Source organism: Zophobas morio, unplaced genomic scaffold (assembly GCF_036711695.1).
Source record: "Zophobas morio isolate AGI-343-1 ecotype UQ-CSIRO unplaced genomic scaffold, CSIRO_AGI_Zmor_V1 ptg000007l, whole genome shotgun sequence".
NCBI classification, from domain to species: Eukaryota; Metazoa; Arthropoda; class Insecta; order Coleoptera; family Tenebrionidae; genus Zophobas; species Zophobas morio.
The window spans coordinates 9,241,806-9,269,364 of record NW_026972112.1 but is presented as its reverse complement, the minus strand read 5'-3'; the positions used below and the strand labels follow the sequence as shown (position 1 = coordinate 9,269,364).

The window sequence follows — 27,559 nt, the reverse complement described above, 5'->3', positions numbered from 1 at the left end:
AAAATTTTGAACTGTAACTGAAACACTTGCCTAGGAAGCCACGTTTATATTTTATAACTCGATGCAACAGTTTAAAATACGTTCCGTTTTGCAAATTAGGTTTGTCCCGTCGCTGCACTTTTCTTTGAAAAGTTGTTTCCTATTATTGAGTTTTCTGGCAATTTATAGTCTCTTGATGAATAATGCACGTTTATCTGGTTGTATAAGCACTTCAAAGTGCTTTATTATGTTCCATAAACTCGCTTCGTTCCATCTTTCCTTAAAAAACAAGTCTTCCAAGTCCACCATTAATCAAAACATGACTCGCACCCCACAGGTACAAGAATTCGATTTCACAACTTGAATAAATAATAATATTCTCGTAGTTTTCATCCACTCTGGAAAAATGGTCTGACCTTATTAAATCAGGCATACTTAACCCTCGTTAATATTACATTCCGCTCCTCATCTCGCGAGCTTCAACAAGTGCATACAATATTAGAACAGCCGCGGTCTCACAATAATATTCCTGTATGCGGAGATATTTCATATTTTCATAAGCGATCTAAATTTTTAAATTAAATTTGAATTTCCAGAAATTACGTTTTTTGATGGTTTCGCAATATAACATAATTTGATGTAATAACATTCACGTGCTCTTTCTGCTGCCTTGTAAAGTAATAAAGTTTTTCTAATGCCCGGGGAAACCCTTGGGAATTAATTTGAGCACAGACATTTAAAATTTATTTTACGTGTTGAGGTTGGCCGAAGCCGCTCGTATTTAATATGAAAAATAGCCACTTTTTAAGTCAATAGGGGTGCTTCTTGAAGTTTTAATGAAAAAGGGGCGACGCGGGTGAACGGATTCGAGAAGTGTCGCGGCTGTAATATAACTTAATTTCGACGGTGAGTTAATACGTGCCTTGACAGATTTTCATCATTATTTCTCTTTTTTTTTTTTAATTATAAATTTTAGAATCTTGTATAACTTAAGTGGAAATTAGTAAAGTGCCGCATACTTTTTTTCGGGTTATTACTGCGCGAGTAAAATTTTGCCGCTTCGCGACATCGGTGTTCCCAACTCATTTCCATAAAGACTCGTGCCACGTTTCCTTGTTTTGGTTTCACGCTGATGTATCCATTTTTTCTCGGTTCATTAACTGCAAAACGACCAAAACATAATCCGTTCATTATGGTAATTTCATCCTTGTAATTCCTCCGCACTCCATAAAAACCTAAATTTTTAGCGCTGCAATAAAACAGTTGCATTTTATCGCGAAAATCTCTTCCAGCGTTCTATTAAAAACAATAAACCCTCACCCTGTTGCGAATTTCATGCTGCGGACATTCCGCCTTAATAAATCACAGATAAAGCAAACGAGTAAAATTTTCAGCGTAATTTCGTTACGGAGGTAAAGAAGTAATCGTTATAAATTATGCATCAGACCTCAAATTTCGCCTGTAAAAACAACAAAACGATCGCGATTTATTTCAATCATTGTGAATAATTACGGGTCGCCGAGGACTTCGGTATTTTAATGCAATTTGAAGCGGCGGAATAATTTTTCTAATTTTGCTTTGGCCGAAATAATCGCATTTCGGGCGGAAAGTGGGGTGCGCTAAAAATGAAAAATCCATTTTAAGCGTTTATTCATATATTAAAAGATACAAAATGTATAAATAAATTACAACAACAAAAGTGTAAAACCGCCAGCGATCAACAATTGGAAACACAATTAACCTACTCTAGTATCCTGAATACTCGTCTTCGTCGTAACCGAAGTACTCTTGCTCGTCTTCGCCGTCGTCCCGGTGCTGCCGCAACATCTCCAGAAGGCCGTTCTCTTTGACGGAGTCCTCAGCAGGGTTGTCCTCCTCTTCGTAGTCTTCATCTAGCTCTTCTTCTTCTAAAAATAAAGCGTGAAATGAAATGCGTGAAATCTGTATGTATGTACGCATATTCAAATGGGAGTCGTAAACTTGAACTTTGGGAACAATAAAAGTCACATTCTTGGCTTTGCGGTGTTGCGAAGTATGTATTCATGTTTGAATAACGGGTATTTAATAAATATAATAACAAAGTGTTTACCTGACGGCTCATCTTTCTTTTCTACTTTGGCTTCTTGTTCGGCGAACGGCAGACCAACGTCGACTTTCTTGTTTCGACTCGAGGTCTTCGTAGGTTTTGTTTCTTTCCTGGCGACGTCCTCGTCTAACCGAGGTCTGTAACAATGGATTATTCTTTAAAATTTTAAAAGTAGAATTATACTTTTGGCATTTTTTTTTCAACTAGCCTATTCATATTAGACACTTAAAAAATAGAACTTTGGTGTTTAACTTGAAAATGGAATATTCCGGCACCTTAAAACACGACGTAGGTAATTTATTTATGGTGGAAAATTGTATATTTCAAAAGGTTCGACTGTGACACCTGACGATCAAAATTTTCCCCTGGTTATATCCGTAGAAAAAATAACAAGCGGTACCAAAGTTGAAATAAACATATGTAAATATGTAATGCTAAAGTAAATGTAAAGAAACATGCTACGCGTATGTTTCAAATAAGTTTTTAATTTACAAAATTTTGTGGTGACGTCAATCATCATTTTTGTAAAAACATGTAATACTAATAATAACGTATTATACCCCCCCCCCCCCTCCCAAAGTTTTGGGAAAAATGGTGTGAGCCGGTCTTGATTTAATCAATAAAATTTATTCATAAAATGTATTCATCCAAATGTAAAAAATGTTAATGCAATGATAAATCACAAGTATAGACTCATCGTAATTTGTACAATTTAGATAGTATTTTTCGGCAATTATGACATGAGACGTCATCAATTTTGGGGTGGGGGAAGCAGTTCTTTGTGTAGGTTGCTGCCTGGCTGCAAGACATAAATCAGTGGAACGCCCGGAAGTGAAGTGAATGTATCAACAAACGGTCAGTCGAAGACGAAATCGTATTTTTGTTGTAACCAAATTAAAAACAAATAAATTTTATTTTCTGTTACATTTAGGTCAGAAGGGATCCCTTAACATCATTAACAAAAAAAAATCGGGAGGGCAGACAGATAGACAGACAGACAGACGGACGGAAATGGGGGACCTATTTCTTCGTAGGCGTCATGAAAGGTCCAGAAAACGTAAAAGTACAGTCGGTCGACGGACTCGATTACAATGAAAAATAATCTCATTTTTATTGTCATTTTAAGCAGTGACTCGCAGCGCTGAAAATACTGACACATTTTAGATAAAACATAACGCAATTTTAAAAGTTTGATGAAAACTTTCCCCCATTATACAGATGCGTTATTTTCCTATAATTCATAGGAATAAAAATTCGTTTTTAATTAGAGTGTCGTGGGAAAAGTACAAATCATCGGTAATGTGTACATTCATTAGCTCGGTTTTTTTTATCGACGTTTACGAAGTAAAAATTTTCCTCTTATAACACTAACACTACAACACACAACAGTTACGCCTAGAATGTAGACGGAAAGGATTTTCCGAATCGATGGACTGATTTAATCGCGACTAATTCAATTTTCTGCTAAATAAGAAGTCGACACGTTGCTGGAGATTTTTTCTAAATTACTACTTGACGTTGAATGACAGTCGTGTTGATAGCATATACTCACTATTTATTACCTATATATAGCAACTATAGTTGCTAGAACATAACTTTTGTTTTATTTATTAACCATGCTTGATGAAAACAAAATATTGATTATTTTTTTTGTATGTAAATTTGGAACAAGTTTTCCGGAGCATGCAAGAGCGAAGCCGTCGGCCACTCTGCACGTATTAAAATGAGCGCTGTTCGGTGAAAAAATTATGTTTTTCGTGTGTAATTTCATGTGATTGTACTTTTTCTGGGATTAATTAAAAACATGTTTGGAATCCTCTAAATTCATTTTATTAAATTAATTACGGCTAAATTAAACTTTATGTGGTACGCTGAACAACAAATATTTCTTTCCATTAAAATCTTTATGGATAACTGACTCGGACGAATTTTGTTGTTTTAATTTTTGAATTTAACCCACTGAGTGCTTCGTAATAGAAACGAGAGAAAAAGTGAAGTCACCAAAAAACACAAAAAGAATCTTTCTTTTCTCAATTTTTTACTAAATTTGCTCTCATGTTATCACCCCTACAAAAGTCCAGGGTAGAAAGGATGACCGCTATTTAGGAACTGCACTCCGACAGCGAAGGCTGACACAACTCCAACTTCCTTCTTCGACTCAGGATTGTACTTGGCAGGACTTACGCAATCCTATCACCTCCCCGGCGACAAATTACGCTTGGCTTAATCCTCACTGTCTCCTTAGAATTGCATTTCCCGTCGCTGATGGATTACCGGCGTAGAGAGCCGCAATTCGAACCAATCCGTGACGAGACGATTGCCCTCGTCCGAACCCACACGTTCACAAGAGGATCAATTCAAACTTCATGGATAAAATTGAATAACATCATTAAATCTCTGTCAGAAACGTGACGACTGCATGCCTATTATGTTTTTTTTTCGCAGTAGATTTCAAAGAATTCGGATTTGTAGTTCCTGCGTAAACCAATAAAATAAATTTAGGCATTCATTTTTTTTGAGTCACCCAGTATATGCAAATTAAAAAAATATGATTGGAATGATAAATTACAAGTACAGACTCATCATATTTTGTATATTCTAGATAGGATTTGTTCGGCAAACTTTTGAACTGCAAGATTTCAAAACATTCGGTTCTGTAGTTCCTAATTAAATCAATAAAATAAATTCACGCATTCATTAATTACTTCCCGAGCGTAAGCAAAGGAAGTATTGTAATCGAGTCCGTCGGCCGACTCTCTACTTTTACGTTTTCTCGATCTTTCATGACCCCTAGAAGACGAAGAAATAGGTCTCCCATTTCCGTCTGTCTGTCCGTCTGTCCGTCTGTCCGTCCGTCTGTCCGTCTGTCCGTCTGCCGTCCCGGATTTTTATTAGACAGATAATCTCCGAAAGTACTCGACCGATTGTTGTGAAATTTTGTACTTATATTAAGAATATCATGTAGATGGTAAAACGCTAACCAAAATTTGTCTAATCATCCCCACCATTAATGCGATGACGTCACTTTAAAATTGTACACAGTAAATGGGTTTTCAATTGTATAAAATAACATAGTCCTACACATCTAGTTTACAACTCTGAATCGACTTTTCACCCGAAACGTCCAGATTTTTGGAAAAAAAATCAAAATTATAAAACAACATTTTGAAATTTAATTTTTAATCTGCTAACCAGAATGCTTTGAAATGTTCCAGATGTTTTAAGGCTATAAAGAGCATCATAAATCTTTGGTCAAAAAATATTTGCTTATCCCCTCCAAAAACTTGATGACGTCAGCTCAAAAGTTTGTGGAATAAATCATATCTAAAATGTACAAAATATGATGAGTCTGTACTTGTGATCTATCACTCCATTCATATTTTTTGGATTTGCATATACAGGGTGACTCAAAAAAATTAATGAATGCGTAAATATATTTTATTGATTTAATCAGGAACTAGAAAACCGAATGCTCTGAAATCTTGCAGATGTTTTAAGGTCATAAAGAGCATAATAAACGTTTAGTCAAAATATATTTGCTTATCCCCTCCAAAAAATTGATGACGTCAGCTCGAAAGTTTGCCGAATAAATCCTATCCAAACTGTAAAAATATGATGAGTCTGTACTTGTAATTTATCACTCCATTCATATTTTTTGGATTTGCATATACAAGGTGACTCAAAAAAATTAATGAATGCGTAAATATATTTTATTGATTTAATCAGGAACTACAAAACCGAATGCTCTGAAATCTTGCAGATGTTTTAAGGTCATAAAGAGCATAATAAATGTTTAGTCAAAATATATTTGCTTATCCCCTCCAAAAACTTGATGACGTCAGCTCGAAAGTTTGCTGAATAAATCATATCTAAAATGTACAAAATATGATGAGTCTGTACTTGTCATTTATCACTTCATTCATATTTTTTGGATTTGCATATACAGAGTGACTCAAAAAAATTAATGAATGCGTAAATATATTTTATTGATTTAATCAGGAACTGCAAAACGGAATGCTCTGATATCTTGCAGATGTTTTAAGGTTATAAAGAGCATAATAAATGTTTAGTCAAAATATATTTGCTTATCCCCTCCAAAAACTTGATGACGTCAGCTCGAAAATTTGCCGAATAAATCATATCTAAAATGTACAAAATATGATCACTCTGTACTTGTGATCTATCACTCCATTCATATTTTTTGGATTTGCATATACAGGGTGATTCAAGAAAATAAATGAAAGCGTAAATTTATTTTACTGATTTACTCAGGAACTACAAAACCGAATGCTTCGAAATCTTGAAGATATTTTAAAATTATCATAAGCATGGTAAATTTTTGATCAAAATGTATTTGGTCGTCCCCCCTAAAAAATTTATGACGTCACCACAAAATTTTGCTGAATAAATCCTATGTAAAATGTACAAAATATGGTGAGTCTCTTCTTGTGATTTATCATTCCATTCAAATTTTTTCGATTTGCATATACAGGGTGACTCAAAAAAATTAATGAATGCGTAAATTTATTTTATTGATTTAATCAGGAACTACAAAACCGAATGCTTTGAAATCTTGCAGATGTTTTAAGGTTATAAAGAGCATAATAAATTTTTAGTCAAAATATATTTGGTTATCTTCTACAAAAAACTGATGACGTCAGCTCAAAAGTTTGCCGAATAAATCGTATCTAAAATGTACAAAATATGATGAGTCTGTACTTGTGATTTATCATTCCATTCATATTTTTGGATTTGCATCTGCAGGGTGACTCAAAAAAATTAATGAAGGCGTGAATTTATTTTATCGATTTAATCGGGAATTACAAAACCGAATGCTTTGAAATCTTGGGAATATTTTAAAGTTATTATAAGCATGGTAAACTTTTCTTCAAAATGTATTTGTTCATCCCTCCTAAAAAAATTGATGACGTCACCCTTAAATTTTGCTGAATATATCCTATCTAAAATGCAAAAAAATATGATGAGTTTGTACTTGTGATTTATCATTCCATTCATATTTTTTAGATTTTCTTAAGAGGTGGTTCAAAAAAATTAATGAAGTCAATTTATTTTATTGATTAAATTAAAGGCAACACTTATTATTAGTATTACACCCCAACCAACCCAATTTGGTAGACACAAAATTTGTTAAAGAAAAAACTCGGTTGAAACATAAGGGTAGCACGCTTATTTACATCGACTTTAAAATTACAGACCTGCATTTGTTTTATGCGCTCACTTGGTTCCGCGAATGTGAAATAGACATGTTTATAATCAACCAATTGTGAATTTCACCGTCAAGAATTAAAATAAAACCCAATGTTTTATATAATAAGCGGAAGTCGAAGCAATAAAACCGATGGTCGTTTTGTTTACAGTTTCTCTGTTTGACTCTCACGTATGCTGTTACGCTTGTCATCTTAAATTAAGAATGTTTATACATAAACGATTTTCAGTTGCCTTTCATATTACTAGACAGAGGATTTTTGTCGGGCTACGTCACGATTATAGGTGGGGACGCGCTGGATCGCCGGGACTCAGTAGCGGGTGATAGATAATCACTGAATTTAATCAGTACTAATTCCATAAATATAATTAACGATTTATTAATCAAACGGCTAAGTAAATGAGAACGGGAATTAACAGCAGAGTGCAACGAAACAGCGTTATTCTAATCTCAAATAAACGAAGTGCAGTCCGCAACCGCAATGAATTCGCATCCCGTACGAGCCGTACCGAGTTTGGCCTTGCCCAGCCCGACAGAAATCCGCTCTCTACATATTACACACCGGCGCCGTATACGTGAGTAAATTGTTTCGTCATTTTATTGATTATAACAAATCAATATTCAAAACGACCCAATTCATTTTCCCGAAAATTTGGGAATACAATAATTTTATTCTTAGTATTACACTACATCTATCCCAACTGATATACGTGTCCTTGCAAAAATGTTGATGACGTCATCACAATTTTTTAATTCCCACTACAAAAATGTAATGAGAAAAAAAAACACAATAGGTATGCAGTCGTCAAGTTTCCGACAGCGAGGGAACTACTGTCTAAACTCTTTAGACCAATTTTTTTTACTTCCCGAGCGTAAGCAAAGGAACAATACTTCCTATATGATGTGATATGATATATCACAAGTACAGACTCATCATATTTTGTACATTTTAGATAGGATTCATTCGGCAAACTTTTGAGCTGACGTCATCAAGTTTTTGGAGGGGATAACCAAATATATTTTGACTAAAGATTTATGGTGCTCTTTATAGCCTTAAAACATCTGCAACATTTCAAAACATTCGGGTTAGCAGATTCAAAATTAAATTGCAAAATGTTGTTTAATAACTTAGATTTTTTTCGAAAAATCTGGACGTTTCGGGTAAAAACTCAAGTCGGAGTCGTAAACTACATGTGTAGGACTATGTTATTTTATACAATTGAAAACCCATTTACTATGTACAATTTTGAAGTGACGTCATCGCATTAGTGGTGGGGATGATTAGACAAATTTTGGTTAGCGTTTTACCATCTACATGGTATTCCTAATATAACTACAAAATTTCACAACAATCGGTCCAGTACTTTCGGAGATTATCTGTCTAATAAAAATCCGGGACGGCAGACAGACGGACAGACGGACAGACGGACAGACAGACGGAAATGGGAGACCTATGTCTTCGTCTTCTAGGGGTCATGAAAGATCGAGAAAACGTAAAAGTAGAGAGTTGGCCGACGGACTCGATTACAATACTTCCTTTGCTTACGCTCGGGAAGAACTCATTTTTATGGGCGAATATATAAAAGCAACGGCCCAAATGGAACTTGTTTAGTCGTTTTATTAACATATATTTTATAAACAAACAATTGTATTAACACAAATGAAGTTCAAAACTTATTAATATTAATAGGAGTCGGTGTTTACTTATTAGGTACTTACAATAATTTAACTCTTGATTAAAAGTCTTGCACAAGAAGCGTCATATTTAATTTGCAATTTAAAAATGGTTTTTATGCACGTAAATATTTTTCTTAATTGTTAACAGTTGCCCTGTCTGAAAGTGTTACATAATTATTTATTCATTTGTTCTAAAGTAACATTTTCAGGTCGTACATAAAATTATAGAGTACAATTGAAATTTCAAAGTATTCAGTAGTCTTGAAGATTGGAATGAATACATAAGTTATGATTCAGTCGCCTGCAGGAGTATGTTAAAACGTAACCACAATTTCAACTATGTACTTGAATTGATTTGGTACTTAACGTAATTGTTAACAATACATACATTAACGAGAATAACACACCTCGTAATAGCCAATTGGATATTTAATGATCCCTAAATTATATGCAAGCGATTATTTCAGCTTTTAATTATTAAAACTCTCGTAATAATACCCGTCAGGCGTTTATTAGTAATCCTTCAATAACAAAGTTGTTTTATGGATTTTTACACAGTAGATCGAACATTTTCTTTCTATTTTATTAATTATGTAGTCTACGAGCAATTGGTGTTGAGACTAATTAATCCATTTGGAGCTAATTTGTTACAAAAAAAATACCACATTGTCACGTAATTTTGGATCAAAATATTTTTTCCTGCGAATCACCACAAATGCTGCACGATACATCATCTCACCCCCAGAACGTCATTACCTCATTACCAGTCCACACGCAAGTTTTTTTCCCTAAAATGAAGCACTTCCTGCTTTACACAAACCCAGTTTCTATCTGTAAATATAAAAACAGGCAACTGCACAATTGCAAACTTCCGAACTCCTGTGTAATCCTCCGCCACTCCTTTATCGAGTCAGCGGCTTCTGCTGTTCGGGACTTACAGCCACCGCAGGCGGATTATCATTACCGGAGCTACTTAGTGAAGGACGTAATAAATTTGCATTTACATGTTGCGAAATTTTGTCGTCGTTGACACTCAACTTCCGGCGCTGCACGAGACCCTAATTGCAGCAATTTTTTCGCCCCTTTCCGACACGCGTTCGCCGGAGGATAACCCTTGAAATTATTTTCGCTTTATCGCTATTGCACGAAACGCGGGACGAGATTATGCATTTTGTGGGCGAACTTGACGCTGCATCTGAAACATCTGTAATTTAGTGCACCGAAGTGGTTAGTTATCTGGGAAAAATTGTGCCATTCACTGCCGGTCGCAGTAAACAACCAGATAAAAAAACAGACGCTTTTAATGGAGTAAAAAAAATGTTTTGGTTGAAGAATCCCAGAAATTTTATTACTTATGGTTTTTTAGGCGAACTGCTGGATACACGCGCCATGTCGACTGGGAATTTTATTGCAGGTTTGTTTTTATAGTTGCACAAAGCTGGAAGTTAAGCGAATTCAACAAATAACTAAGATACGGCTTAAGAAAAATATTGCGTCCGGTGGTTTCACAACATGGAACCGTTACAAATGCTACGAAAAAGCGGAGAAATATCAAAACCGAAGAGTTACGAACGACACACTTTTTTTTAATACTTACATGTTCATTCGTAAATAAAAAGAAAAGATTTATATTTGTGCGTTCATAATATTGTTATGAAATAAACCCATACGACGCCTATGGGTCTTCCAGAATGTATGTGTTTCTTCTAGTGTGTGGAAAAGGAAAGCCTGGAAGCGGAAGTCGCGATGGATTCGAGAAAGACCTCGATTGCGAAACATCAAGAAGTGAATAAGTTGCGCCGGAATTATTGTAATAAGTTAGTCGTGTAAATTCAAGCTAGTAAATAAATTGTTGAGTTTTACCCACGCCGATTTTAATCACCCGTTCAACGTAACAATACAAACTCATCTATGTTTGTAGTAATTGGTTTCTAAAACAATACTTTAATGTCGAGGATTGTTTAACGCCTTCATTAATTACAGTTCTGGTGAAAAAACAATGGTAAACATTGCAGTTAAACGAGTTCGATTTCTTAGATAAATTATGTACTTTGATTCCGAGAAATTCATTGTCACTTCCCGAGCGTAATTCGACGAATGTTTTTCGATGCTTCATGACCTCGAGAGTACCCAAAAATTGGTCCCCGTTTCCGTCTGCCCCCAGATAAATCTCCGAAACTACTAGACCGATTGTTGTCAAATTTTGTAAGTGATTTAGAAATATCGTGTAGGTGGTAAAACGACAATCAAAATTTGTCTAACCATCCCCAACAACAATTTGTTGACGTTTCCGCATCATTTTGTGTACGAACGGTTATCTAAATTTTATAAAATAATATACTCCAGTACTTGTGGTTTATTAATTCGCCTTGTTTTTTTACAATTACGTTACAACATTTTTTTGGAATATTTTCCATGTATCAAATATCTCGTGGGCGGGTTGGATTGTCGAACTTGTGCTCTACCGCCCCTGTGGGTTCGAATTTCATCCTTATCGAGTGTTTGTAATCGAGCCCATCGGATGAATGGATACTTGTATGTGTTCTCGACGTTTCCGTCTGCCTGTTTGGCGTCTGTGTCGATTTTTATTAGCCACGTAATTTCGGAAACTATTGGACCGATTGTGGTTAAATTTTGTATGTATACTAGGAATGTCTTGCAGATGGTAAAACGGTAACCAAAATTTTTCTAATCATCCCCACCACCAATGTGATGACGTCCCCTCAAAATTGTTCATGGTCAGTGGGATTTAAATTCTATAAAATAACATAGTTGTTGTTTATGAATCCGCCTTCCGAGGCATTGAAATTTTTCGCAAAAAAAAAAACGAAACTGTACAGCAACCGTTTATACAAGTGTATGTGGAGTTCGTATAAGGTTATTCTTAGGCATACAACCTAGTGCTCGTTTGAATCCGATTATATTTTTTATTGATCAAATGTGAAGTATGGTACACCCCAGTGTTTTATTATTCCGACAGGGCACGTATCGGAATTAACATACTTTGCTGAAATAATATTGATGGGAATATTTTCAAATGGGAAATCTAATTAATAATAATAATTCATTAATACAGGTTTACTTTATCAATTTATTCATATTTTTGAAGCAATTGTTAATCCGTGGGTTGACAACGGGACACTTTAGATTAAATTTACACAAGTGTATTTTTGTAACATAAAGCATTGGAATTAGTGCCAGATATAGGTGATTAAAGTATGATACATTAATGTATTCAGAAAAACAAGTTCTACAAGAATCTCTAAAAAATTGGTCGAAAGTTATTCGCTTCTAGTTTCACTTTCTTTAATAAATTGACTGATTCATTATTTTTTTTTGGTCACCTGTATAAGCAAATCTAAAAAATATGAATGCAATGATGAGTTGCAAGTATAGTCTGATCACATTTTGCACATTTTCGAAAGAATTTTTTCTGCAAAATTTTAGGGCGGCGTGATTAAATTTTCAGGTGGAATGAGCAAATACATTTTGATCAAAACTTTACAATGCCTACGATAGCTTTAAACATCTCCAAGATTTTAAAGCATTCGGTTTTATAGTTCCTCACTAAATCAATCAAATAAATTCACGCATTCATTAATTTTTTTGAGTCAGCCTGTATATGCAAATCCAAAAAATATGAATGGAATGATAAATCATAAGTACAGACTCATCATATTTTGTACATTTTAGATAGGATTTATTTAGCAAAATTTTGGTGTGACGTCATCAATTTTTTATGGGGGATGAGCAAATACATTTTGATCAAAAATTTACCATGCTTATGATAACTTTAAAACATCTCCAAGTTTTCAAGCATTCAATTTTGTAGTTCCTGATTAAATCAATAAAATAAATTCAGGCATTCATTAATTTCTTCGAGTCACCCTGTATATGCAAATCCAAAAAATATGAATGGAATGATAAATCACAAGTACAGACTCATCATATTTTGTACATTTTAGATAGGATTTATTCGGTAAACTTTTGAGTTGTACGTCATCAGTTTTTTGGAGGGGATAAGTAAATATATTATGATATATCATTCTTATCATAAGCGTAAAAGCATTCGGTTTTGCAGATTCCAAATTAAATTGCAAAATGTTGCTTCAAAATTTTGATTTTTTTTTTCCAAAAATCTGGACGTTTCGGGCAAAAATTCAAATTCTCTCTTCCCAAAAATAGAGTCCAACAGAACTCGTTTCTTTTTTCGTAATATCCTCTATAAATAAAAAAAATATCGATGAGAATGACATACGAACTAACGCCTTAAATGATCCCAACACGCCTACTTGTCTCTACGTAAGCGAGATGTTCATTATATGAAACACGCGGTAAACCCTGCGCAAACATTTTTGTAAAATAACTATGATTAAAAATCAAGGTGGATTCATAAACCACACATGTAGGAGTATATTATTTTATAAAATGTAATAATGTTTAATTTACAAAATTTTGAGGTTACGTCATTAAATTATTGCTGGGAATGATTACACAAATTTTGGTTGGCACATATAAAATTTTACAACAATTGGTTCGTTAGTTCGGACATTATCTGTCTAATAAAAATCGCCACAGACGGAGAACACACATACTTTGCCCACAGCCAAATTTTGAGACGCTTTTATCAAATTTTTGGAGAGAATAAACAGAAATTTTTGATTAGCCATTTTTACATATTATTAGATATGTTTACGATAACCTTCAAACGTTTGCAGTCGGTTTTATAGATTCTAATTTAAATTGTAATATGTTTTACAGTTTTGATTTTTTTCTAAAATAAAAAACAAAGGCAGATTAATAAACTACAAGTACAGAAATATCTTTTTTATAAGATTTAAGTAAGGATTATCTTACAAAATTGTGAGTTCACGTCATTAAATTGTTGGTGGAAATGATTAAACTTCTCCGGGTTACGCTCAAGAAGTAAAAAAAAAAACAACGACGACGTTAGTCTTTCTGTTCTTTGTTTGAGTTAATTTCAATTGTAGACTATTTATCTAACCGGCTGCGCCTCTTATCCTCAATGGTATCCAGAACGTACCACGCGGGCTTGCGAGGACGAACTTCGTATCCTTAATGTTGATTGTCTTTTTTTTGTCCCGAGTGACAAACTTTGTATTTTCTGGACTTTTCGTGGCTAAAAAAAATATGAAAAAGTGGGTCTCTCGTTTTAGTCCGTCTGTCTAATCAAAATTTGTCTGTTCATCCGTATTAAATTCGACACCAATCACCCTTAAAAATTTTAACTTTGTGTACTTTGACGCCGACACAGTAGCCACCAAAGTTACTCGATTTTCACATTAAGAACACTTATGTCTGTACCTATAGACAAAGAAAACTCACCTTTTAGTCGGTACCGGCTGCGCCGCCCCCTCCTCCTCGGTCGCGCTCTCCGGCTTCGCAAACGTGGCGTTCAGGCTCTTCAGCACGTCGTAGTTAATCTTCGACGAGATCTTCTTCTCCTGGAGGATCTTCTCGATGGCCTCTCCGGCCGAGTTCGTGGGCCCCATCGGCTTCCTCCTCGCATTCCTCCGCTTCTTCTTCTCCGGTTTGCCCTCCTCCCGCTCCTTCTTCAATTTCTCGGCTTTTACTGTAACCGAACACCCTTTCACTCCATCAAGGTTTTTTAAAAGCCGCTCGGTGCGTCGAAAAATTAAAAGTGAAAACTGACGTGCTCTTTGATTGATTGACGACAAAATTATCGGAAAATTCGGGGAGTGTGGGTGAGGCCGTAAGCGGCAGCGGCGGCCCGTGACCCCGGCGACAGGTGAAACGCCGCCCCCGCATCCCGAAATAAACCGCATTAAAGCAATTTACAACATTTATTCAGCTATTACGTCTTTCAGGTATTTCAGTTACTTAACTTAATTTGATAGTTAAATCTTGGTCAGTTGACCAAGCCCAATGAAATCATTTAAACATTATATTTTTATAAACACATGCGTTTTAAGTAGTTTTAATTAGTTTCTTATTGCACACCAGCTCGTAAGACGAATAATAACACCAACCTAAGAAAACTTTTGGTTAGATAACTAACAAATATGATGACTAAAAACTTAAAAACCCTAGGTCAGTCGACGAGCCGCCTCTGGTGAGTGGATGGCGCTGGGACGGAATCCAAGATGAGCGAATCCGATCCGGTCGCCTCTAATAACGCCGACGATGAGGCGGAAGAGTGTCAAAGTGGCACCTCTGACAAGCCGGAAATGGTAATGCGCTTGTTTTGGCGTGTAAATGCCACGTTGTGTTGGGCGTTGTTTGTTGGAGATTTGTGGGTGGAAATCGAGATGACGGCGGACGGACGTGCGATGGGAGCCATGCGGAAGCGAATGATAGTGGAGGACAAAAAATACCGACATTTTAGTGAAAAATACGACGAAGATTGGTTTTTATGTGAAGGTGTAGGTGAAAGTTCCAGTCGAAGCGACGTGCTCAAGATAGAACAAAAAATATATCCGGATAAGACATTTTTTTACCCGAAATTTTGTCTTCGGAAATAATCGAGAAGACAAGAAGGGTATTTGTCTGCATATTTGAGTACTGGCAGTGTAACGGTGGTGATTTGCCGGTGAGAAAATTGGCTATTATAAACTGAGAAATTCAGTTGTAAACAAGGGTAGAGGGTATGAGTTGCCTACAAGGTTTCTGTGTTTACAGATAAAATTAAAGGGACTTCCTAGAGGAGGTATAACATTTGTTTCTTTTTTATTGAATACAGAAATTTACTTCACTGATTTGTCCTGAACAATGACAAACACAAGGGAATAGGAGACCTACTTTTACATATTCTAGGGGTAATGAGATGGCCAAAAAATATGAACATGGCTATTTGCCGGATGGACTCTATTACTATTCTTTTTAGCTTACGCTCGGGAACTAAAAGGGCAGAGCTAGGATTAAATAGAATCCAGTTTATAAAATTCAACGTTTCGTGCAACGCTTGCTGTGTGTATTTAATACAAAATCAATTAAAAGCGGGAAAAAATTAATTTATCATTTTAAAACTTCACCTTGCCGTGACGTTCGTTAGCGAAGAACAAATGATCATTTATTAGGGATTTACCAAGCGCCGCCTAAATTACTTACAAGCAAATTAGTTAAATCACTTAATTACAAAGCCATAGAGCTCCTATTCACAGCATGTTGTAGAGAATCGGATTTCCAAGAGCTGAAATGCACAATCTAATTACAGACTTAGATCTCTTGCAAGTGACATATTTATTAATGGCCATTATGTACCGTCCTAGTCTTCTTGTAGCTGGGTTCGGTGTTTTTTACCGTGCGATGTTCAACGAGAATGCAGTATGCATTACCGGTGGTTTTGCTCGGTTAGGGAACAAACGGTGCAATCAGAGGAAGTAATTACGTCACTTCTACCTGCGGAAACGATATAGTAGCACTAAGAGAGCTGCAAATTGGGCGCAACGATTTGATTACCTATATATATATGTATGTTTAAATGTAAATAAAAATTAGGTGGTGGTCCGGCGTAGGAACTTTTCTGCATATTGTCACAGGAATAAAAATATGTAAAGAATCCAATTTCATCCAAGTATGATTTCAAAATCGTTACACATTTCACCTGTCTCTAAATTTTCAATGATTTATGTATATCTGAATTAAATCGCGTCCAATTTGTGTATGTGCCAACTGGAACTTCCCGGAAGGGTAAAATTCAATTAATCAGTAGCTCAGCCGACGCAGACATAATCGATGATCGCTAGCGAATGTATGACATAACACAAAGGCGTTTTCGTATGTAAGAAAGCCTTTTAGCTAAGTAAATTGCACGAAACGGATGAATTGCAAAATATTGCTAAACCGCTGGCGTAGCGGCGTTACAATGTAAGTCCGGACCTGATTTCCGTGGCTCTATCGGGCCCATAAGTGTAGAAAACTTTCGGAGGTTTAAATCAATAAAAAAATTGTTTTGGTAATTTTTAACGATACTCAAGAGGTAAAAAATTGAGCAACTTATGGGGAAGTGGCCCTACAATGACCAATAGGGCAATATTGAAAATTCCACAGCAATCGTTGCACACATTTAGCGCAACTCCGGAAATACTGGATGGCAAAAATTATGAGAAAAATGGTGTTTGAAAAGGAATGCCACTTGTATGAGGGAAAACAATCGAAAATCGATACAACAACTACTTTTTGAAATACTTGGGGTTAAAGTCACATTTTTAAAATATCTCAAAAGGTGTCAGATTTCATTTTGGAAATTCTGAGAAAATGGTAGGAATTTTCTAAGAAATAAAGCCGAAGGAGGTATTAGACAAAAATTCAGTTTTTAGCGAAGTTACCTAAAAATTCACGAAAAAGATGGGAGAAAGATTTCGAAGAGCTGAGTCTAAAAACACAACAACTCCGGAAATACTGGATGGCCCAAAACCATAAAAAATATCGTGTTTAAGCAGGAATGCAACGTGTAGGAGGAAAAATAATCCAAAGTAGATACTGTAACGAAGCGAATTTTCGCGGCCCGGAAACTGGGACGAGGTCGGTGGAAAAACAGGGATTTCTTTTCGAGTCTTGGCCTGAAAAGAAGTGATGTGGCTGTTGAGACCGACTACCGTAAGTACTGTTTTGGGTTGTCTGCCTGTTTGGGAACCGTTTTTGAATCGCTGCCCCCGAGCGAAAAACCTTACCGCCGTCACCAATTTTTTTTCCGTTAGTCACAAGAAACCGAAACCGTTGAGTACACGTCGTTTTCCGCTCGATTCCCGTTCCAGGGTCGCCGCCCCCAGGTCTAGGAGGAGTCATCCCGAAGGAAGTCGCCGTCCAGGAGGGAACAAGCTTGCCGGACATTTTGTTCTTTTTCTTGTACTTCAAACCGAATTATAATTTTATATTTTTAAGAATTAGCAATAACATTTTTTTAGCCGTGTAGCTGGTGGCAGGGAAAAAACCCGATTGTTAGAAAAATTCCATCGTTTTGTTTCCCCCGCGTCCGACCACCACCGCTCCCGACCTAGGGCTTCACCTAAGGCATGAAGGTGACCTCACAGCCTAGGTGGGCCAGACGTGTTTGTCTTCAGCGGCACTAGTCGGTCGAGGGCTTGGCACTGAGGTACGCCACCCCCATGTTCGTAATAAGCTTTTAAAACGAACGGATCGCATTTTTAATACACGCACTTTAAGGACAATTGTGTTTTAATCAACCCATTTCCTAGAACGTCTGTCAGGGAGAAAAGTATAAATTCTATATGGTGACCAGTTTTCGAATATTCGAATTGAAGGCCAAATATTGGAAACTTGTAGGAATTTTCGAAGAAATGAAGCCGTAAAAAACTTTTACAGGACGAAATCAACAGAAGAAGTTCTAATAATTTTAGGTGGTGCTTGGGAAGAGGTTGAAAATTTCATTGAAAGAGGCATTGGACAAAAATTCAGTTTTAGCGAAGTTACCTAAAAATTCACAACAAAATATGGGAGAAAGATTTCGAAGAGCTGAGTCTAAAAACACAGCAATTCCGGAAATATTGGGTGGCCCAAAATTATGAAAAATATCGTGTTTGAGCAGGAATGCAACGTGTATGAGGAAAAATATTCCAAAGTAGATACTGTAACGAAGGGAATTTTCGCGGCCCGGAAACAGGGATTTCTTTTCCGAGTTTTAGCCTGAGAAGTGCTGTGGCTGTTTTTAAAATAGTTTTTGAGAAGTGCAAAACACCCAGTTGAGACCGACTACCATAAGTACCATTTTGGGTTTTCTGCCTGTTTGCGAACAGTTTTTGAATCGCCTCCTCCGAGCAAAAAACCGTACCGCCGTCACAGTTTTTTTCTCCCGTTAGCCACAAGAAACCGAAACCGTTGTTTTCCGTCGACGCGCTCCCCTCCTGTGTCGCCTTACCGTCTCGTGCGATTTCCCGTTCCAGGATAGCCGCCCCCAAGTCTAGGAGGAGTCATCCCGAAGGAAGTCGCCGTCCAGGAGGGAACGACCGTGTCGGACATTTTGTTTTTTTTTTCTTGTAAATACATAGTTCAAACCGAATTGTTGTTTTATATTTTTAAAAATTAACCATAAGATTATTTTAGCCGTGTAGCTGGTGGCAGGGAAAAACCCGATTGTTAGAAAAATTCCGCCGCTTTTTTTTTTCGCGCCAGAGCACCATCGCTCCCGACCGAAGGCTCCACCTCTGCGAAGGTGACCTCAAAGCCTAGGTCGGCCAGACGTGTTTGTCTTTAACGGCACTAGTCGGCCGAGGGCTTGGCACTGAGGTACGCCACCCTCGCGCGATATCGGCGAAACTTCGGACCGTCACAGTACGCTCACGGAGTTTCGTAGCGGGTTCAAATTCGAATTTTTAAAATCTTCAAAATGTGTCATATCCCATTTTGATAATTTTAGAAAAATGGTAATAATTTGCGAAAAAATGAATCCCTAAAAATTTTACTTTTGGCTAAATTACCTAAGCAGTTTTATTACGGATATACATATTTAGTGCAATTTCTGAAACCTTGGTGACCACAGACTGAAAAAATCGCATTTGTGAATGAAATGAAACGTCTATCAGGGAGAAAAATATAAACTCGATACGGAGACCAGTTTTCGAATATTTGAAATCAGGACCAAATATTGGAAATTTGTAAGAATTTTCGAAGAAATAAAGCCGTAAAAAACTTCTAGAGGTCGAAATCAGCAGAAGAAATTCTTCTGGTACTTTCAGTCGATGGTTAAAAATTTCATACGAGGACAAAAATTGAATTTTTCACGAAGTTGCCCAAAAATCCACAAAAAATATGGGATATAGAGTTAGAAGAGCTGAGTCGAAAAACACAGCGGATGTTGATGGTCCCGGACTAAAATTGCAGGCGAACATTGAAAATCCCGGAACAATCGTAACACTTCTACCAAGGGCATGTTTAGGGACAACTCTGGAATACTGGATGGCCCAAAATTATGAAAAATATCGTGTTCGAGCAGCAATGCAAGCAAACTCAAACTTTAAAAATTTGTTATACCTTTTTACTTCCCGAGCGTAAGCAAAGGAAGTATTGTAATCGAGTCCGTCGGCCGACTCTCTACTTTTACGTTTTCTCGATCTTTCATGACCCCTAGAAGACGAAGAAATAGGTCTCCCATTTCCGTCTGTCTGTCCGTCTGTCCGTCTGTCCGTCCGTCTGTCTGTCCGTCTGCCGTCCCGAATTTTTATAAGACAGATAATCTCCGAAAGTACTCGACCGATTGTTGTGAAATTTTGTACTTATATTAAGAATATCATGTAGATGGTAAAACGCTAACCAAAATTTGTCTAATCATCCCCACCACTAATGCGATGACGTCACTTCAAAATTGTACATAGTAAATGGGTTTTCAATTGTATAAAATAACATAGTCCTACACATGTAGTTTACAACTCTGAATCGACTTTTCACCCGAAACGTCCAGATTTTTGGAAAAAAAATCAAAATTATAAAACAACATTTTGAAATTTAATTTTTAATCTGCTAACCAGAATGCTTTGAAATGTTGCAGATGTTTTAAGGCTATAAAGAGCATCATAAATCTTTAGTCAAAAAATATTTGCTTATCCCCTCCAAAAACTTGATGACGTCAGCTCAAAAGTTTGTGGAATAAATCATATCTAAAATGTACAAAATATGATGAGTCTGTACTTGTAATCTATCACTCCATTAATATTTTTTGGATTTGCATATACAGGGTGACTCAAAAAAATTAATGAATGCGTAAATATATTTTATTGATTTAATCAGGAACTACAAAACCGAATGCTCTGAAATCTTGCAGATGTTTTAAGGTCATAAAGAGCATAATAAATGTTTAGTCAAAATATATTTGCTTATCCCCTCCAAAAACTTGATGACGTCAGCTCGAAAGTTTGCCGAATAAATCATATATAAAATGTACAAAATATGATGAGCCTGTACTTGTCATTTATCACTCCATTCATATTTTTTGGATTTGCATATACAGAGTGACTCAAAAAAATTAATGAATGCGTAAATATATTTTATTGATTTAATCAGGAACTACAAAACGGAATGCTCTGACATCTTGCACATGTTTTAAGGTTATAAAGAGCATAATAAATGTTTAGTCAAAATATACTTGCTTATCCCCTCCAAAAACTTGATGACGTCAGCTCGAAAATTTGCCGAATAAATCATATCTAAAATGTACAAAATATGATCAGTCTGTACTTGTGATCTATCACTCCATTCATATTTTTTCGATTTGCATATACAGGGTGATTCAAGAAAATAAATGAAAGCGTAAATTTATTTTACTGATTTACTCAGGAACTACAAAACCGAATGCTTCGAAATCTTGAAGATATTTTAAAATTATCATAAGCATGGTAAATTTTTGATCAAAACGTATTTGGTCGTCCCCCCTAAAAAATTTATGACGTCACCACAAAATTTTGCTGAATAAATCCTATCTAAAATGTACAAAATATGGTGAGTCTCTTCTTGTGATTTATCATTCCATTCAAATTTTTTCGATTTGCATATACAGGGTGACTCAAAAAAATTAATGAATGCGTAAATTTATTTTATTGATTTAATCAGGAACTACAAAACCGAATGCTTTGAAATCTTGCAGATGTTTTAAAGTTATAAAGAGCATAATAAATTTTTAGTCAAAATATATTTGGTTATCTTCTACAAAAAACTGATGACGTCAGCTCAAAAGTTTGCCGAATAAATCGTATCTAAAATGTACAAAACATGATGAGTCTGTTCTTGTGATTTATCATTCCATTCATATTTTTTGATTTGCATATGCAGGGTGACTCAAAAAAATTAATGAAGGCGTGAATTTATTTTATCGATTTAATCAGGAATTACAAAACCGAATGCTTTGAAATCTTGGGAATATTTTAAAGTTATTATAAGCATGGTAAACTTTTGTTCAAAATGTATTTGTTCATCCCTCCTAAAAAAATTGATGACGTCACCCTTAAATTTTGCTGAATAAATCCTATCTAAAATGCAAAAAATATGATGAGTTTGTACTTGTGATTTATCATTCCATTCATATTTTTTAGATTTTCTTAAGAGGTGGTTCAAAAAAATTAATGAAGTCAATTTATTTTATTAATTAAATTAAAGGCAACACTTATTATTAGTATTACACCCCAACCAACCCAATTTGGTAGACACAAAATTTGTTAAAGGAAAAACTCGGTTGAAACATAAGGGTAGCACGCTTATTTACATCGACTTTAACATTACAGACCTGCATTTGTTTTATGCGCTCACTTGGTTCCGCGAATGTGAAATAGACATGTTTATAATCAACCAATTGTGAATTTCACCGTCAAGAATTAAAACAAAACCCAATGTTTTATATAATAAGCGGAAGTCGAAGCAATAAAACCGATGGTCGTTTTGTTTACAGTTTCTCTGTTTGACTCTCACGTATGCTGTTACGCCTGTCATCTTAAATTAAGAATGTTTACACATACACGATTTTCAGTTGCCTCTGATACGTATACGTGAGTAAATTGTTTCGTTATTTTATTGATTATTACAAATCAATATTCAAAACGACCCAATTCATTTTCCCGAAAATTTGAGAATATAATAATTTTATTCTTAGTATTACACTACATCTATCCCAACTGATATACGTGTCCTTGCAAAAATGTTGATGACGTCATCGCAATTTTTTTTTAAATTCCCACTACAAAAATGTAATGAGAAAAAAAACACAATAGGCATGCAGTCGTCAAGTTTCCGACAGCGAGGGAAGTACTGTCTAAACTCTTTAGACCAATTTTTTTTTTCATTTTGGTGATTTTGAAAAAATGGTACGAATTTTAAGGGTGAGTGCAAATCAACAAAAGAAATTATTTTGATTGTTTTCGACGCTGCTTGTGAAGAGGTCAAAAATTTTGACCTCTTCACAATAAATCCCTCTCAGGGAGGTTATTGCTAAGTTACCTTACCCGCGCAAATTCTAACATTGTTAAGGACATATTTAGTGCAACGCCAGAACCTGGGTGGCCAAAAATTATGAAAAATATCGCGTTTGGGAAGAAATGATACTGTATGAAACCACTCGGGGATTTCGGCTCCTGTCGGGTGTGTGAAAAATAATGACATGAACTTAACTAAAAGTGAACCCATGTACTGACAATGCATCTTCCATTCCACAAATAATAATTATCGTCAGTTTCCACATTAGTCCTTCGAGCCGGATGTTAGTTCTCTAAAAATCCGCAAAAAATATGGAATATAGATTTAGAAGAGCTGGGTCGAAAAACACAGCGTATTGATGGTCCCGGTTCCCGGACTAAGATTGCAGACGAACACCGAAAGTACCGGAACAATCGTAACATTTTTGTTAAGGGCAACTCCGGAAATATTGCATCGTTCAAAATTATGAAAAATATTGTGATTGAACAAGAATGTAAGTACATTTGCGAAAATACTTCAAAGTCGGTATAGCGATTAGTTTTCGAAATATTCGTGTTCAAAGTCACATTTTTATCTTCAATTTTCTCACATTTTACGAGTATTTTCACCATTCTGGAACAACATTGTAACGATTCCAGAAATTCTGGGTTGACAAAGACGTGTGCGTGCAGGACTGCAATGTCTATCAGGGAAAACAAATCAAAGTGGATACAGCCCCTGGTTTTTGAAATATTCGGGTACAACAAAGTCAATTTTTGAAAATTATCTCAAAATTCGTCATATTTCATTTTCATGATTCTGGGTGAAAGTCAGGCCAGGTCAGGTCAGATCAATGCTCAAAAGAAAAAATGCTACTTGGACCGGGCCGAGCTCCTAGAAGGCGGTCCACCGGTAGTTACGCCAGTGCATCGACGGATAATTCCAGAACGTGCAATCCACAACCTGTGTTTTAGCAGGTGTTTACTTCCTCGACGACCTTCTTATTGTTGCTTAACCGTAACTTACGAGCACGGTGCAACTTGGGTTTATCACGCTGCATTAAGCTCGGATGCTTGTGTAAATTCTAGAAAACTGGAGTTGGCGATGCAGTCTTGTGCATACAACCCGGAGTGAATTAATTTAATTACACGTGCCTGTGCACACAACCGTTCCCTATTAATCCACAAAATAAACGCAGTTCTGCAAATTTTATTTTGAATGATTCGCTTGCAGTCAAAAGTCACACTGACATTTCGGCTTTGACTTAATTGCCGAAGCTATCTTTGCACCGCCTCCGCCGGATAATATATGCTTTCGCTTGATTCGATTCTGGTACAAAATAATGCAGGGTGGAATTTTAATAACGCATCACTTACTTTTTTGCTCCTCCAAAAAGGCGGCGTTCCGCTTAAGCCAAATGGCGTTTTTACTTTGTGATTCGTGCTCCGTCATAATGTAGGAGTCGAGTTCTTCGTCGTCGATGTCGTCGAACGTTAAATCCACCTCGAGGGGCAAATGCGGCTGGACTGCGTTGGAGGTGTCGTCTAGGGAGCTGGCGAGGCCCATGCTTGCGATGTCGGGACCTGAAATAAAATTTGCGGAGTGGTTTAGTGCTTTAGGCGAGCGCGGCGAGCTGTTTTTGCAATTTCTGCTATGAACATGATTACGTGAAAGAGGGCTGGTTTTTTAGCTTTGAGGGTTCAGCGCACCTGTTCTGCTAGTCCATGGGACTGAATTTTATAATTATATCTGAAATTTTTGCCATGTATTTCTATTTAAATACTGGATGAAAATATTTTTTCTTGTCAAGTTCGCATACTTAAAGAGCAAACTTTGGCCTATCACTTCGTCGTTACTTCAACCAGAAAATCAATTTTTCATTGTAGGATGCTTCGACGCCTACAACAAAATTTAAAAATTTAGGACAGATGATTGGTTGCAAATGAGGCAAAACCACTTCAATTATGAATTTATCTTAAGACACAGTTTGCACGTGTGAGTTCCTAATGACACGCGATACACGGTTTGGTCACTCTCGGACTTGTTTGCACGGTCAGGTCTACGCTATTTGAATTTTGCTTACAAAAGTTGCTTCGGTCTAAGTTAACCTTTCTTTAACTAACTATGAAGATATTTTATAACGTAACGACAAGAACTAATCCCGGAGATAGTGCACACGAATGCTTAAAACATTACAACCCAATGATCCGGAACCGTTTATAAGCAGATTGGAATTAACAAGATAAGTAAGAACAAATTGCAAACACCGGTTCAGTTGCATTATTTGCAGTGTTCTCCGTTCAGAATTGGTGAGAGTTTCAACGCTACTTTATTGAACTAATAAAGCGTCGTTCCCACAGCAGAACGCTAGATAGCTTTATCGAACAAATTACGGAATTTATTCGCTACGGATAACCTAAATCTAAATTTTCCGACGAACTTTGGGCGTTTGTGTTTTTATTAAAATAGGACAGTGTACGCGTACTGTATTCTCTTATTTAATTTAACACTTTAAAGCCCCTTTAAAAATAAATTTCTAAATTAACTTACACCCTCTCTTGACATTTATAGATCAATCAACACCGCGATTTTCATGGAAAATACACTGAGGGCTTTCGCTTTAGGGTAAATGGCATGTTGGGTAAGATTTTCCTGTTCAGCGTCTAGCAAAGGTAAAGAATAATAATGTAATCTCTCGTATTTTAGTACACAAAGGTCTCGTCTTTCTACAGATAAATAAGCAAATTGCATTGTTTTCTCAGCGTTATATTAAATTTGTTCTTGTTTTTGATGCGTGCTAGTAAATTGATGATAACCAAACAATATATAAACCGTTTAAATTGTATTGATGTGTTATCAATCTGTCTATCAGTCTGTCTGTCTTCTGTCGCCTCTTTTTGCTGAAGTTTAGAGCTTGTTTGAGCCTTTGTACTACCTATTTGAAACTGTGAAATTTCAAACCTTCTTTTTTAAAAATGGTGTTACTGTGAATTTGTAAGTATGACTAGGTCTTTACATTAAAATCTAAATATCTTAGAAATTATTCATCAAAAGCGTTTTTTTTTTCTTTCACAAGCGTAAGCTAAATAAGTACTGTAATGGGATCCTTTCGATGGTTAATTTCATGTTTTTTTACGTTTCATAACCCTATTTTCGTCTGTTGATGATTTTATTAGACGTATAAGCTCCGGAACTACTGGACCGATTGTTCTCAATTTTTTTATTTATTTTACAAATATCACGTAGTTAGTAAAACCACAGCATAGATAACAATCAGTAGAGACGGCTCGCCGTTTTTCGTGACCCGTTTCCGTGGGTGGTCGTTCGCATTATGACCGAATGAGGGCGCCCAACTGACGTCTAAAATATTTGAAATTTGGCAGTTTTGTTACAATATTTTTGCCAGTTTTGCTTGTTTAAGACTGCTTTTCCGGTAGAATTGTACAAATAGTATAAAAATGTGATTTTCACAATAAAAGGTAAAATCTTTGTCCGATGAATTTTCATACAGGATCCCTGTTGTGCGCCTTATTCTCTCCCTCGTGTTTGGAATTCTTGGAAAAGATAGTAAACATAACACACTTTTTGTTTAAAAAGTCGTCGCAAACGAACAACAACGGTGGTTATGAAATAAATAATAAAAATTTATTATATATGATTCCGTTGTTGTGGTAAAATTAAATATAAAAATAATAAGAAACAAACTACACGTAACAAAAAATTATATAAGCAGACCTTCACTCAATAAACAATTTTTTTATTCATCATGTATATATATATTTTTTTTGACTTACACAATCTTGAGTTTTATTTTGAGACGTTGCTTAACCCTTAAGCAGTCGCGCGTGGGTAAAAATGACCCAAACCGTACATTTTGTCAAATATCTTTTTTCGCTTAATCCCTATGGACTTCCGGTTTCATGAATTCTTTAATTATTCTTACCTGCGTCGACCCATACCAATTACCTGCACTTTATGCGAGTCGACAAATATGTATTTTTTTTGTAATAATTTTTTTTAAATAAAAATTTTACTTTATATGATATTACGCTTACGGGTTAAGTTGTTAGGTAAAATGCGTTTTTTTCGTAAAATTTTTGAAATTATTAAACAATTTAACAGGTACTGTTCTTATTTTTATATTTCTTCTTGTATAAAGTAATTACACAAGCATATATTCACATTTCAGGGCCTACCAAACGAAGAATTGCGAGTTATTTGGTAAATTATATATGCCAAACGATAATTTCTTATTTTACATTTGTGAATTAGAGCAAAATTTTAGTGAAAATTTTGAAAATATAATTTTACAAACAACTACTTTGTTAAAATTTTTAAATTTATATAAGCAAGCTACATTTGTTCATCCATGCCAAAACTTTCCATACGATTATTTGCTTGCTTTGTATGCTAGGATGAGATTATTTTATGCACTAAAATTTGTAAATGCTAGCTTTAAATTTACAAATGCCAAAGGTGAAAAAATTAATAGAAAAAAAATAATTTGGCAGCCTTAACTTTTTTCCTTTTTGTAATTTAATTTTTATTTTATTTATTTTTTCTTAAATAAACCTCTTTCTTTTTAGATGAATTTATTACATTATTTTTACAATGATAATTAAACCTCAAGTATTCGGGGAAAGAATCTGCGAATTGTCAAATTGTATAAGTAATAAAATAAAAACTGTAACAAATGATCGTGTTTATAAATTAAA

At 35.6% G+C, this 27,559-nt stretch overlaps 1 protein-coding gene across 1 annotated transcript in view; it reads right to left on the bottom strand.

Annotated features, from left to right (window-relative positions):
- Positions 1-1,612: 1,612 nt before the first annotated feature.
- LOC135124442 (transcription factor IIIB 90 kDa subunit) overlaps positions 1,613-27,559 on the bottom strand; it is a 105,168-nt gene continuing 79,221 nt past the window's right edge. The window contains exons 9-12 of the mRNA XM_064049496.1: positions 24,221-24,427; positions 14,316-14,562; positions 2,069-2,202; positions 1,613-1,886 (exon numbers count right to left, since the gene is read on the bottom strand). Coding sequence (XP_063905566.1) covers positions 1,726-1,886; positions 2,069-2,202; positions 14,316-14,562; positions 24,221-24,427 — 749 coding nt within the window. The 3' untranslated portion in view covers positions 1,613-1,725. The remainder of the gene's footprint in view (positions 1,887-2,068; positions 2,203-14,315; positions 14,563-24,220; positions 24,428-27,559) is intronic.